Here is a 12,005-nt window from a genome sequence, read left to right as displayed (position 1 = left end):
TTATGAAACACATACTAGCAGTGGTCAACTGTGACCAATGTGGTTTATTACTCTCCAGAAGAGCTGAACTGAGATTACCCATCTAATCTAATTGAGAAATGTTGGGTGAACTTGAACTCTTTCATGGACATGAATGACCAGAGAATTTATTTGATAAGACATTAAAAGCTGAATATGGTAACTATCTCTTTGATGGTTTGATACAGTCATTCCCTTAGTTCATTTGCATGCCTTTCATATTTTTTCGTTAGTACTCTGCTGGTGATTACATGAGCAGCCTAAACGAAAAAGGAAAAAAAAAAAAAAAAAAGTTTCCGTACAACATCCTTATGGAAACATTAGAAACCTTACCTTTATCAGTAAACACTCCCGGCAGTCTTGAGTTGGTTAACACTTTAAAAAGTGACCCCAGCTTTCAAGAACAGTAATTACATTGGGGAAAATTTAATAAATCCACTGTTTTCTCGGGTGACAGTCCCTAAATTATTTTTCAATTTCGTCCTCTGATTTTACTAATTAACATTTTAAAAAGACATCAGGAAGTTGACGTATTATTTACCAGCCTCCTTTGCATTTTGTTGTAAACTGGGCAGTGCGAGCTATTATTGGTGGCACCTCGGGGCAACATTTATGGTAAGTTTGCCAACAGTATGGTATACAGGTGGCATCAGATAATAAAGTAATAAAGTGCTTGTTCTTCATACGCCGGCCGAATTCAGGATAAATGCTGTTGTATTCCCAATGGCTGTCACCATATAATTTGGATATATGCATCTCCTTCTTCTTCTATTTACATATTATACTTTAAAAACAACTCCTACAAACGCAAAGATAGAAGCTCGAGGTACAAATGACAAAATCGCGCGTCACGTTACTGGTGACTCTTTAAGTAAAATTTTTCATTGCCACTTTGTCCTTAAAATAAAAAGGCCTTTTGGTCGTGCCCATACAAGCATAATAAATTGTATATGTTTGTGATACTGAATGACTCTTGCCCATATGCTGCACCGCAAAGCTACATGAATGAGGCATTTACCAAATCAGGCCCACCACATTAAACAGAAAAACAATCTTTATTCATGGTAACTTATCAGTTTCAATTAATCAACCTTAACAATGGAAATTCTGATGTGTTCAAGCAACTTGAAAGCAATGGGTCATCTCCAGGGCAGCCATGTTGTGTCTTTGTGCCTAACGTTTCAAACAAAGCAACATCTCCAATAAATAGACATACGTATACATACATACATGTGCACGTATATACATCCCGATGCGTGACCACAGCTATGCCGCGTTCTGCCAGTAAACATGCATGTTTACTGCCTGTGATTTTTATCACGGTAAGTGCAATTGTTTTCCTTCAGAGTATTACTTTTTTGAGCTCTGCAAGTTTAAACAAAAGGAAAGAAATTTCCATTGGATGACCATCCTTTCAGTTTCTGTGCTGCTATGTGAATAGCATTGTGCAAACCATTCCAATGGTTTTGAAAAGGGGTAACCATTGGTTTGATTTGGTTACACGGTTTAGCAAAGAGCTCCCTCCCACTGCCTTAGGGTCTGTGAAAGGTCTGTGACCTGTTTAGAACTGCCAAGTGAAATGTCATGTCGCCCCTCCCAAATGGGAGTATCTGCATTCATTTGATCAGTATAAAAAATGATTGGGGATGGCGAGATCAGTGCTTTTGAATTGCAATTTATAGCAGTTTACAAAAATGCACATTGTTGGAAAAGAAAACATGGAAGTGTTTCTTTCTAAATTGCATTACCTGTGAAATGTCATTAGTCTTTTAAGGATATTTACATCCTGTTTTGATTATTAGTTGGGAGACTTATTTCAGCTACAGAAAGTCAGAATTTTATCACATTATGATTTTTAAACTTGTGTTTTGGTTTTGATAGCAGAATTTAGAGAAAACGTTTCCGAGTTCTTAGGATAAACATAATTTGTTGTCGTTTCCCTTTATTAACTCTCCAAGATGGTCTGCTAATCAGTTGCATTAGCGGAAGACTCCCAGTGATCTCTCTCAGATTACAGAGGAGATCCATTTGTTGGCAAATGCCTTGTCTGCTGATTTGTAATAGTGAGTCCGAAATCATGGGCATACTAACTCTGCCAGGTTTCCGTTACTCCTTCGACAGCATGCCATGTAAATTTCTTTGTGAGAGGAATACTTTCTAAATTACGGTAGCCCCAGATTCATCTACACGTATGCACCGCTTCATAAAAGGAAATGTTGTTTATTTTCATTAAATACGCGAACGTTAACCGAAACGTGAAGGTAGGCTGTTCAAGTTCACAAAGGCTTAATGCAGCCACCTGGGTCTCTGGGTTGCAGAAAACAGCACCTTTTCTACGATGTCTAGGAATCAGCACCTTTTCTACGATGCCCATCTCTTTGCCTAGGCAAGTGGGTGGAACTGGGTGTTATTTTGAAGAATTCTTCCTTTAGGAAGAAAAGTTATCTTGGGAAAAGGGCCTCAGAACTTCCCGGGCTGATACTTGAGTAGAAAAAGAAAGGGCCTGCTTCAGAAAAGACTTGACCCAGATAGACTCCCTAGCAATCCACTTTGAACCTCCCCACCATTGAAAGGCGAGGTTGTCACGTTTTTATCTTTGTTCATGTTAAGCCTTGGAATGACAGCCTGTCTCTGTGTTCCCCTCTCCCACTGCCCCGGCTGTAAGTGTCCACATTGACACCTACCGGTGACCGCAGGCTGCAATTCTTTGTTGCCTTGTCCACGCTCCTGGCTTTCACTGGGATTAGCTCAGGGCCTTTGTTCCCCTTCAAAGCTGGAACATCACATCCCATGTTGTGGCTTTCCTGTCTCAGACCCCCAACGCTTTCCTCACAATTTACACACCAGGTAAATGTCCCTCCCTACAGAGCAGAGAGCCTAGCCTGAGTGGGGGGTGGGGGGGGGGGGTGGTGGGAGGAACCTCCCCAGTCCCCAACTTCAGAACCCCTGCCAACTGGTTTTGTTTCCTTCTCATTCATAATTTTCTATTTCATATGGAGGAAAGACTGAAAATGCAAATGGAAGTTTAAACCTTCGTTGGACCCTTGGACCCAAACACAAGACAGCCTCTGCCTTTTTAAATTCTCTTACAACTGCTCCTAATTCTAGGAAGGTGACCCTCAGCAGAAGGTCATTTACTGGCCTTGGTCACAGGCTCCTAAGACCATTTCTATAGTATGGAGCAGCAGGAAAACTGTCTCAGAAAAAAAAAAAAAAAAAAAAAAAACTTGGCTGACAAGCTATTCTGAAGGCCAAGGAGGATCTGACTGCCCGACCTCCCCCACTGCCCACCCGTCCTACTTCCCTTCCAGGTTATTTGAAGGGGCTCCCAACTGGGGCCAGACAGGGAGGACCCACTAAAACTGAGGCAAAGAGCTCTGCGTGAGGAGCGGGAAGTGGTTATATATATAGCAAGTAAAACAAAATGCACGTATGTTCCTTTTCCCATGTTTTTAGGGAGGGTGTCTGGAACCCTGGAAGAAGAGTCTTTGGAGAAGCCATTGATATTCCAGAACAGCCCAGTGAATGATGTGGACGCTACTGAGTGAGGGGCAGGGCCCTGGGCTGCGCAGAGGGGGACCACAGAGAGGACCCTCTCCATCCTGGCGTAAGGCCTGCCTCCCTGGCCAAGGGATACTCCCTCCAAGGCGTTTCTAACAAAGCTGTTCCGTCTCCCCGATGATGTAGACTAACTCGAGGCCTGCCCTTGAAACGAAGAGAACAACGCGACGTCCGCCCGGCTGTGCGCACCTTTCCAAACCCTCAAAGGCAGGTGCTCGCTCATGCTGGGTGAGAGGGACGCAGGGACTTCGTTCGAGGGGCTGCCAAAGCCACTGGGGGCGCTTCCTGGGCTCAGCAAGATGCCCCAAAACCTTAGGGTGGGGAGGAACGGACTTCAATTAAAAAAAGTTTGAGGCACTAAGCTTTCACTCCCTTGCTTATCCATCCGGTCTCTCTGTAACACCACGTCAAACTGATTTGCTGCCTCCTCGCTTGCCGATGAATCCCCATGAAGGCGAACCTTAACGCCTGGTCCAAGGGGATTTTAAATTTCCTCTAGGGAGGTCCATTCTTCTCTTACATGGGCACTGGGCTGCCTGCCCTATCTTAAAAGCCATAAACAATTCTTTCGTAAGTGGGAAACTCATTGGAGTTTTGCCTCCTGGTAAGTATCAAGGCCAAGATTCACGTGTCTCTGCAGCATGTCAGGTATCATTTACGGAAAGTCCAGTTTGCTTTCTTCTGTGCGTAATGTTCAGCTTGGTCCTTTCCATTCCCCTAACTGCAAGCGGGGCCCTGTCTGTAGCCCAGTTTCAGAAATGCAGACTCTGAATTCCACGTTTCTTTAAGTCTCAAGAAATATATTTGTAGTAGCTGTCACATAAAGCTGATCTACTCTGCTGCAAAGGAAGCTGGAGAGGCGATTTATTTGTGCGTAAAAGGCACAAGATTTAATTGGAGAGAGACGTGTTATTTTCAACGCAAGAACATGGGGTGGCATAGCGCCGGGGAGCATTATTCGAGCTTCATCTACTATGCACTATATGCCACCGTCTCCAAAGGAGTGTTGCCCTAGAAACTTGTTTTAAATCTGCTGCTATATATCAACACCTTGTTTTAGCAGTCCTTGGCTGAATTACAGTTACACAGTTTGGCGCTTCTTTCAAATTTCCTCCCATCAGTTTGGCTAAAGAAAGGAATTTTTCTCCTTTAGAAATGAATTGGCTTAATTAGTAAGTAGATTAATGGCAATTGCTGGTGAGTTGGTTTCCAGCAGAGTTTCACCAGAGAGGGTTAATCGGAGTCAGGTCTGGAATCTTTCCCAGAACTGGCTGCCAGCCATTTCCACCAACCAATCAACCCTACAAGAAACGGAGGAAATGAAATAGAATGTATATTCCCTGTACTACTATCCTGGGCAGAAATTCCTTGGAAGCAGCCTCCTAGGCTGGGTTGGGTTCAGTACAGGCGGTTTCATTTCAGAATTTTAACAGAAACGTTGAAAGGGTTTCACCTTCAAGATTTATCTGCGGACCAAAGCAGAATTTCAAATGGCACAGGGAGGTTCTCCACAGAACACTGAGGGCGCATTGGAAACGCGGGAGGCTCTTAGTCAATTTCAGGTTTACCTAAATTGCAAAAACCTCCCAAGTTCTGTCCTAATCTGTTATCTACCAGAAGCCTTTAAAAAGTTGTGTGTTTTGCAGTCTTTTCCCTTATTTTTTCCATAGTGACAAAAATGCATTCATAGTTTAACTCGCAGCTGCATTAGTCTTGCAAAAAAAAAAAAAAAAAAAAAAAAAAAAAAAAAAAACCATCCCTGCTGAGAAATGCATATAATAGGAAAAACAGATCGGCTGGACAGCAGTGTAATTAATGCCAGAAAGGGCTGAGGCCGGTTTCATAGTTTGTCTTTTGAGGATATCAAGACGAAACCTGGTGAAAAATGACGCATGCTTTAGCATTTCAGAAAGCTGGCAACTGGCAACGCTGTTCCTTTTTTCTTTGACTTTCTGCCTCAGAACAAAGAGGTCGGCAGAACTAGCTAGGTTGTAATGAGTTCTATGTCCCTAGCACATTAAGTGCATCATGGAAACATATTGTATCGAAATAGTTTGGAGGAGAATACCGGGGATGAAAGAGAATGGGTGCTTTGATCAGCTCCCTGGGGTCCTGAGTGCCACAGACTGACTTGCAAGGAGTTATTCAGCCCCAGCTAGACACACTTACAACACCATTCAAAGAAATTTGCATATCTGTAATTTATCACATTGGTCCAGAACATTTTTGCAAGGTAAATAAAAGTTGGCTGAATAAAAAAAAAATCAATCATCGCAGATATAGAAGAAACTGTGAAGCCTGTGTTTCCATTAAAAACATAAATAAATATGTCCACAAAACACGACGACTTAGAGGCTGACTTTATTTTAAAGCGTCCTTAGAGCAACAGGTTGTGTGCTCACAAAGGCAAGAGTGGCCACAGTTTTGTTTGTTTTTGTTTTTGTTTTTGTTTTTTGCACGTCTACTTTAGGGGAGTGTATTCGCAGCTTCCCGCTAGAAGAACAGCAGAATGTGAATGAGATGTGTGTGGCTCTAACCAGCCCGCGACATGCAGAGAAAAATTAGTACACACTTTGAGGAGATGTGAGAGATGGCTTCATCTCTTTGGCGGCTGCATGTGCTAAGGTTAAATCTCATTTCTCCTCCTGTGGATGGCATTGCCAAGCCCTGGTTGCTGAATTCGGAAGCCCGAGAGGATGAAATGTCCTCGCACGGGTCAACAGGAAAACTTGCTCTCGAACGCCCCATGAGAACAAGTGGAAATTTTAACAGGCAGGCATTGTTCTGAGTTTTTAAACAACCCGGTTAAACAGCAAACAAGAATCTTCAACTTGACCTTGGAAAAGGCTGGTGTGCCTAGAGATCATCTATCAAACAACTCTGGATGACAATGATATATTTCTAAGTATTGTCAGATGAAAAGATTGATAAATTTGCTGCTGCAAAGAGAGAACTTTGGAAACAGGCAACAGGCAATTTAGTGCGCTGCCTCGACCGCCGCCTCTGTCCTTGCCACCCCATCCCCACCCCTCCACCCCCCGGCCTTGGGGCCAACTTGGTAGAAAAGGGCCAGTAAATCAGCACTGTAATATTTCTTAAGGGGCACGGAAAAGCTGTGAACAGTACCTCTCATATTAAACGCAATATTTCTTTGCTTTCGTGGGGAACAAAAGTCATAGCACGACGTCTTTATGGCTAATTCAGTCAAAGGCACATCTTGGTTCCCCCCGCAGAAAGGTCAGTGTCGTTGTGTTTGGTCCACCGAGGGGGTGTTTTCACACTGAAAACTGAGCCAGCTGTCCCTGTCATACCCTCGCCATTGGGGAGCGCGCACTAGCCATGGTTATTAGGCACATTCTACACCTGCAAAATATACCGATTTCCAAGACTTTTCAAGACACCCCCCTCCCCCGTTCTCATGCCCCCTCCTCCCTCGTCTACTAAACTTTGACAACACAATTCAAGCCCTGGATGAAAGCGCTGCCAGCAAGAGGAGAGCTGGGGAGGGGGCAGCTCAGCCAGCGGCTCCTGGTGTCTATTGAGCAGTCATCAAAGAAATGAGGCGTCAAGTATGTTTTCAAAAGTATGGAAAAACTTCCAAACGAGGGCTTAGAGCCATCACACATTTGCTATTGCCAACATGCTGATTTCCGAACCCTAATATTTAATTTTATGTACCAGTGTTAGGTGAGGGGTTATAGCCAGGCAGCCCTCATTTAGAACGGGCCCTTTTACAATTTTCATTTGTATTCAGCGTGTCAGGACATAACATGTTTTTTTCTAAGTTGCCCCCGTGTGAGCCCACATGCCTTTTTGAAACTCCAAATGCCAACTCACTGTTGTCATCCATTTCACAGCGCCTGCCCAACTGGATCTCATAATAAAACTCCTTCCAGAAGCATCTCTTAGCTAGCCTTTATCGCCGGAACCCAACTTCAAAGGCTTGCCCTCTAAAGCTGGATCCCTAGCTGTCTGAGGGACGCTCAGTGGTCCAAACAAGAAAGGGGCTGAAGGGGATCCTGTGCAACCGCTGAAAAGAAATCGTAAAAATTAGAAAGAATTCAGAAAAATTCGCCTCTAGAGTGAGAACCCCAGTTGCTCTGAGGCAGTAGTGCAAAAGTAACTAGTTTTCTCCAGGAGCACTTGAAGGCGGGGGTGGGGGACTCAAGATTCCTATCTGGCTGCAAGGTTTGAGGGGGTGGGGGTGAGGAGATAGGAGAGGATTTAATGAGCCCGTGGTGAGTCACTAATCCCGATCTTTGTCTAGTCCTTCCTCCCAAATTACAAAGCACTACGTAAGAAGTCCCCAGGGTGGGCAAAGTGCAGGAGTGCCCAGGACACCTTGGGGACTCGGGACACGGTCGGAGGTGAAACACACTGCGTGCCACAGGAGGTTGGGGAGCGTTTGCCTCTCACTAGCAGGGAACCCTAAACTCTTTTCCTGGCGCCCCGGGGCCTCGGGGGAGCCCGCCACCGCCAAGCGGAAAGCCGGCGCCTTTCCAAAGCGAAGTCCGCGCAACAGGTTGTTTGGAACAGGTGCCGAAGCCCCAGGGAGGGGGTTGGCGTGAAGCCGCGGAGATAAGCCAAGGGCCAGGACCCTCCGGAGAGGCAGGCTTAGGTCCCCGGGGGGGTGGCCAAAGTAGGGGTGGGCTAGAAACCTGCATCCCCGCCACGCAGCTACAAGCGCTGGCGCCTCCGCCCAGATGCAAAACCAGCTCGCCACGGCCTGCGCCCCGGGCCAAGGGGCCCTCTGCAGGCGGCCGCCCGAGGGCTTTCCGCCCAGCCAGGGGGCGTAGTTACCCCGGGCCTCCCCAAAAGAAGCCCTGTCTCCTATCTCCTGCCCTCCTTCAGGCCGTTCGCCCCCCTCTCTGCTCGCCGCTTCCCGGAGCCCCTCTTGGAGACTTCCATGCGCAAAGAGAGCAGAACTGCGGAGAGCCCGGCGCCGGGCAGCCACTTCCAGCCTCGAAGGAAGACGCACGGCACCCGAGCCCCGACTGCCCCGGGAGCAGGGGCTAGGCGGGCCTCCGGGGATACTCGTCCGACTCCACCCCGGCTCTCCGGAACCCTGGGAACTCGGAGCAGCGGGCGGGGCGCATGCGCGCCTCGGGCCGGGGACCCTCCCCAGCCCGCGGCGTTTGGGGAAAGTTTGGCGAGGTTTGCCCTGGCAGCGGCGGACGTCCCAAAGGCCGGGCCGCCCTGGGGATGCGGCCGGGAGCCCCCCGGAGTTCTGGGAGCCGGCTCGGCGGGGGCCCGACGGCTGAAAGGCGGCAGAAGGTGGGGAGAAGGAGGCCTTTTGTGTGTGGCACAGGAGAGTCACTTGCGCACAAACGCAGCAGCGCGCTCCGCCGCCGCCTCCGCCTCCGCCGCTGCACCTCCGCCTCCGAGGCGCTTCATTACAGCCCAGCCCTTCCCCCGCCTCCCCCCGGCCCCTGCCTTTGTTCGGCTTGAAAGTAATGCTGTGAATTAAAAGAAATGACAATATTTTCTATCTGCTTGAAAGTCCAAGAGAAGAGCCCTTGAGCTTGGCAAAAATCAGGCAAATCATTCATCATGCCACCCCGCACCTGTGGTCTTGGCATTGAAAACCCTCCAGACCTATTCCTATTAAACTTAATTATTCCCCCAAAGCACACAATGGTTGAAATGGAGCAGGTTGGAGTCTGTTTATTGGTGGTAAATGTTTTTCTGAAGATCTTCTGAATCTCATTGTTAGCTCGTTGTTTGAGGCTGCCCTCTTTCTTTCAGACTAGAGTAGCCTTGGACTTTTCAAATTTCAATCGTAACATCTGCTTAATCGTACGGATCAAAATATGGAGACACAAAACATATGTAATGGTTGATTTGTTAAATCCTGGTAATGAGTTATTAACAAGGGAAAACAATAGGCCAGGATGGTGAGAGCCTTATGGTAACAGAGTCACTTTATGCAACGCCTGACGTTTCCCTTCTTGATAAATGGAACTAAGGTCTGAGCGCCAGGTGATAGCAAGAAAATCAATGTCTTTAGGGGCCAGCACGGAGACTTTTTTCTATGTGAAAAATTAGGAGACATAAAATTTAATTGGCTGATCAGGAGGGGGGGAAACAGTGGTCTTAAGTTTAATTGCCAGTAGGCTTAGCAAGGGAGACAAAACAAGATTTGGGCCTGTTTGTTTGCAGCACCCCAGCCTCAAGTCCAAGTGTATCATTGAAAATGTGTTTTATTATAACACATGTCATGCTTTACAGTTCCCATATTGTGTGAAGACAATAGTTAATGGTACATTAAAGACAGGCAAACCATGCCAACACGTCTTGGAGACATTGTAAGGGCCTCTCTCTTTGCTTCTTTTAGGCAGCTGCAGCCCAGGACCCAGAAGCACAAAAAAGAACAAGTTTGAAATACCAGGTGCATCCTAGAGAACCACGACAGGGATTGATATGTTATAGCCCAGGACATGAACCTAGCAATAAAGATATCATTTCGATTGTCTGCGGCTTCCACGGCCTGTAAAGCCCGGGAGGCCCTCAGCAGCCTGCTTTCTGGCAGCTCAGTCTCCCTCCCTGGGTTTCCCCATCTCCCTGGGCCAAATCCGAACACCTGTTGGCCAGACCCCACATCCCGTCGTGGGAATCGCTTCCTCCCAGTGGTTCCAGATCTCAAAAACGCAATTGGTTGTGGAATTATTTAGGACCATTCCCACAGGCTTGCAGAAGGCTTTGGAATGGCAGTGGGAGGGAGGGCGAGGGAAAGAGGGAGGGCGAGGGCTCTTCCCAGAGAGGTTCGCCAGGGAGTGCTCAACTGGTGTTTGTTCAACCTCGCAGCTGGTACTCGGTGCCACCGCAAAGGCCCATTAATGGAAATGGGATGAGTTTATGGATTTAAGAGGCTTCACGCCCTCTCCACCAGAGGGGCGTTAATCCCACTGCTGGCTGAGGAGCAGTCCTGGGAATCCGCCACAGCCGATTTCACAGGAGTTCCAACAAGGCTCTTTGTGCGCTCCGCTCCCACCCCGGGGTGGGAGTCTTGCTGTCTCTCCCCCTACCTTTTCTGTCCTACGGGACCTACAGGTTCCCAAATTCAACTTTTCATGAGGGCTTTCAATTAATCCATGGTGTCTCCGCCACCGGAAGGAAGACGCTCCACAAGGGGGCTCCATCCCGGAGGCCACCCAGCTGGGGATGGGGAAATGGCTCCCCTCTCCTCCTCTTGCCTCCCCCTCCTCCCCTCAGGAACCACCCCACCCCACCTCCCTTCAGAACCTGGAATTTTCTGATGAAAAACAAAGGGAAGAAGCAGGATGCCTCAGGTTTCCAGCCTCGGGAACCAGAAAGGCCTCTTTTCATGAGGTGTGATATCTTTGAAGGCCATGGTGGGAGGTCTCCAACCCTCATGCCCACCGGAAATGTAGGAGAGAGAGAGGGATGAGAAGGGGCTTTTACTGAGTAGAGCCATTGGCGCTCTGACACAAAGGCCAACCTGGGACGAGACCGGTTGAATAGATGGGAATTGAGGATTTGTATTTGGCAGTAGGGGGCGAAGTGTTGGGGGGAAAGGAGGGTACCTCACCCCAACTCTCTTCTCAGAAGTCTTCTGGAAACCCTCTCCAGTCCTCTCTCCTCCCACAGTCCCTGGCAGGGCAGTCTCCACCACTGGAGAAAGATTTAGCCAGCCCGCCAGTAGAGATCAGGAAACGTACCGGGTTCTGGGTTTGCAGCCTCTTTATTATGCTAAATGGACTAAGGCCGCCAGCGAGGACTGGAAACTCTTTCCCCTGGGGGTCCCGGGCTGGGATTCAACCTGGGGCCTATGGGTGCTCAGAAGAGCAAGGCTGAGCAAAGAGTGTCCTTGGCCATCCAAGGGTTTGGCTTACTCCATTATTTTCATATGGAACTTTTTTTTTTTTTTTTTAAGTTGGAAGAAACGTGTGGACTTAGAAGGAATCCCCTTCCCCATCCCCATCGCTCAGACTGCCCACTGGTCCTTCCAGCGCCAGGCTGTATGTACTGGCCAGAGCTGCCCCGGGCCAGAGGCCCTCCAGCCTGCCCTACCAAGCGCAGCACGGGCCTCTCTGACGCCAAAGGAGCCTCTGAAATGATACCTTTGTTCTGCTTTTTACTGCCGCCGTTTTTTTTTTTTTTTTTTTTTTTTAGAATTGCTACACTAGCATGAATGGATTATGAGTAAATAAAAAGAAGCTGTCAGTCTCTTTGAAGGTTGTGTTTAAAGGGACTTGCCAAGTCAGGACAGAAGAGTGACAAGATAGAGACCCTGGTGTTTTACATGCTCAGCCCGGCTTTTCCGCTTCATCTGCACCGCACTAAAGGATGTGTTGAAGCATTGAATCCCACAAAAAAAGTGGCACGCAAAAGAAAAGGTGCCACATCACAATGATTGTAGTGTTTTAACGGCGAGTGCCACACTACCCAACCCAGTTGAAACGCAG

The 12,005-nt window shown here is 47.6% G+C and overlaps 1 protein-coding gene across 2 annotated transcripts in view; it reads left to right on the top strand.

Moving 5' to 3' along the window:
* Positions 1 to 10,049, top strand: part of CB4H10orf67 (chromosome B4 C10orf67 homolog) — a 169,056-nt gene extending 159,007 nt beyond the window's left edge. The window contains exon 17 of one of the 2 annotated variants that reach the window (XM_045463737.1): positions 9,914 to 10,049. In XM_045463737.1, the coding sequence (XP_045319693.1) occupies positions 9,914 to 9,978 (65 nt within the window). In that variant the 3' untranslated portion in view covers positions 9,979 to 10,049. Of the gene's footprint in view, positions 1 to 3,474; positions 3,941 to 9,913 lie in introns of those variants that run through there. The other variant, XM_045463736.1, reaches the window with a different exon arrangement.
* Positions 10,050 to 12,005: the final 1,956 nt, after the last annotated feature.

Source organism: Leopardus geoffroyi, chromosome B4 (genome assembly GCF_018350155.1).
Source record: "Leopardus geoffroyi isolate Oge1 chromosome B4, O.geoffroyi_Oge1_pat1.0, whole genome shotgun sequence".
In the NCBI taxonomy this organism is placed as follows: domain Eukaryota; kingdom Metazoa; phylum Chordata; class Mammalia; order Carnivora; family Felidae; genus Leopardus; species Leopardus geoffroyi.
Note: the sequence above shows the minus strand (reverse complement) of the source record. Positions and strands in the feature narration are given on the sequence as shown.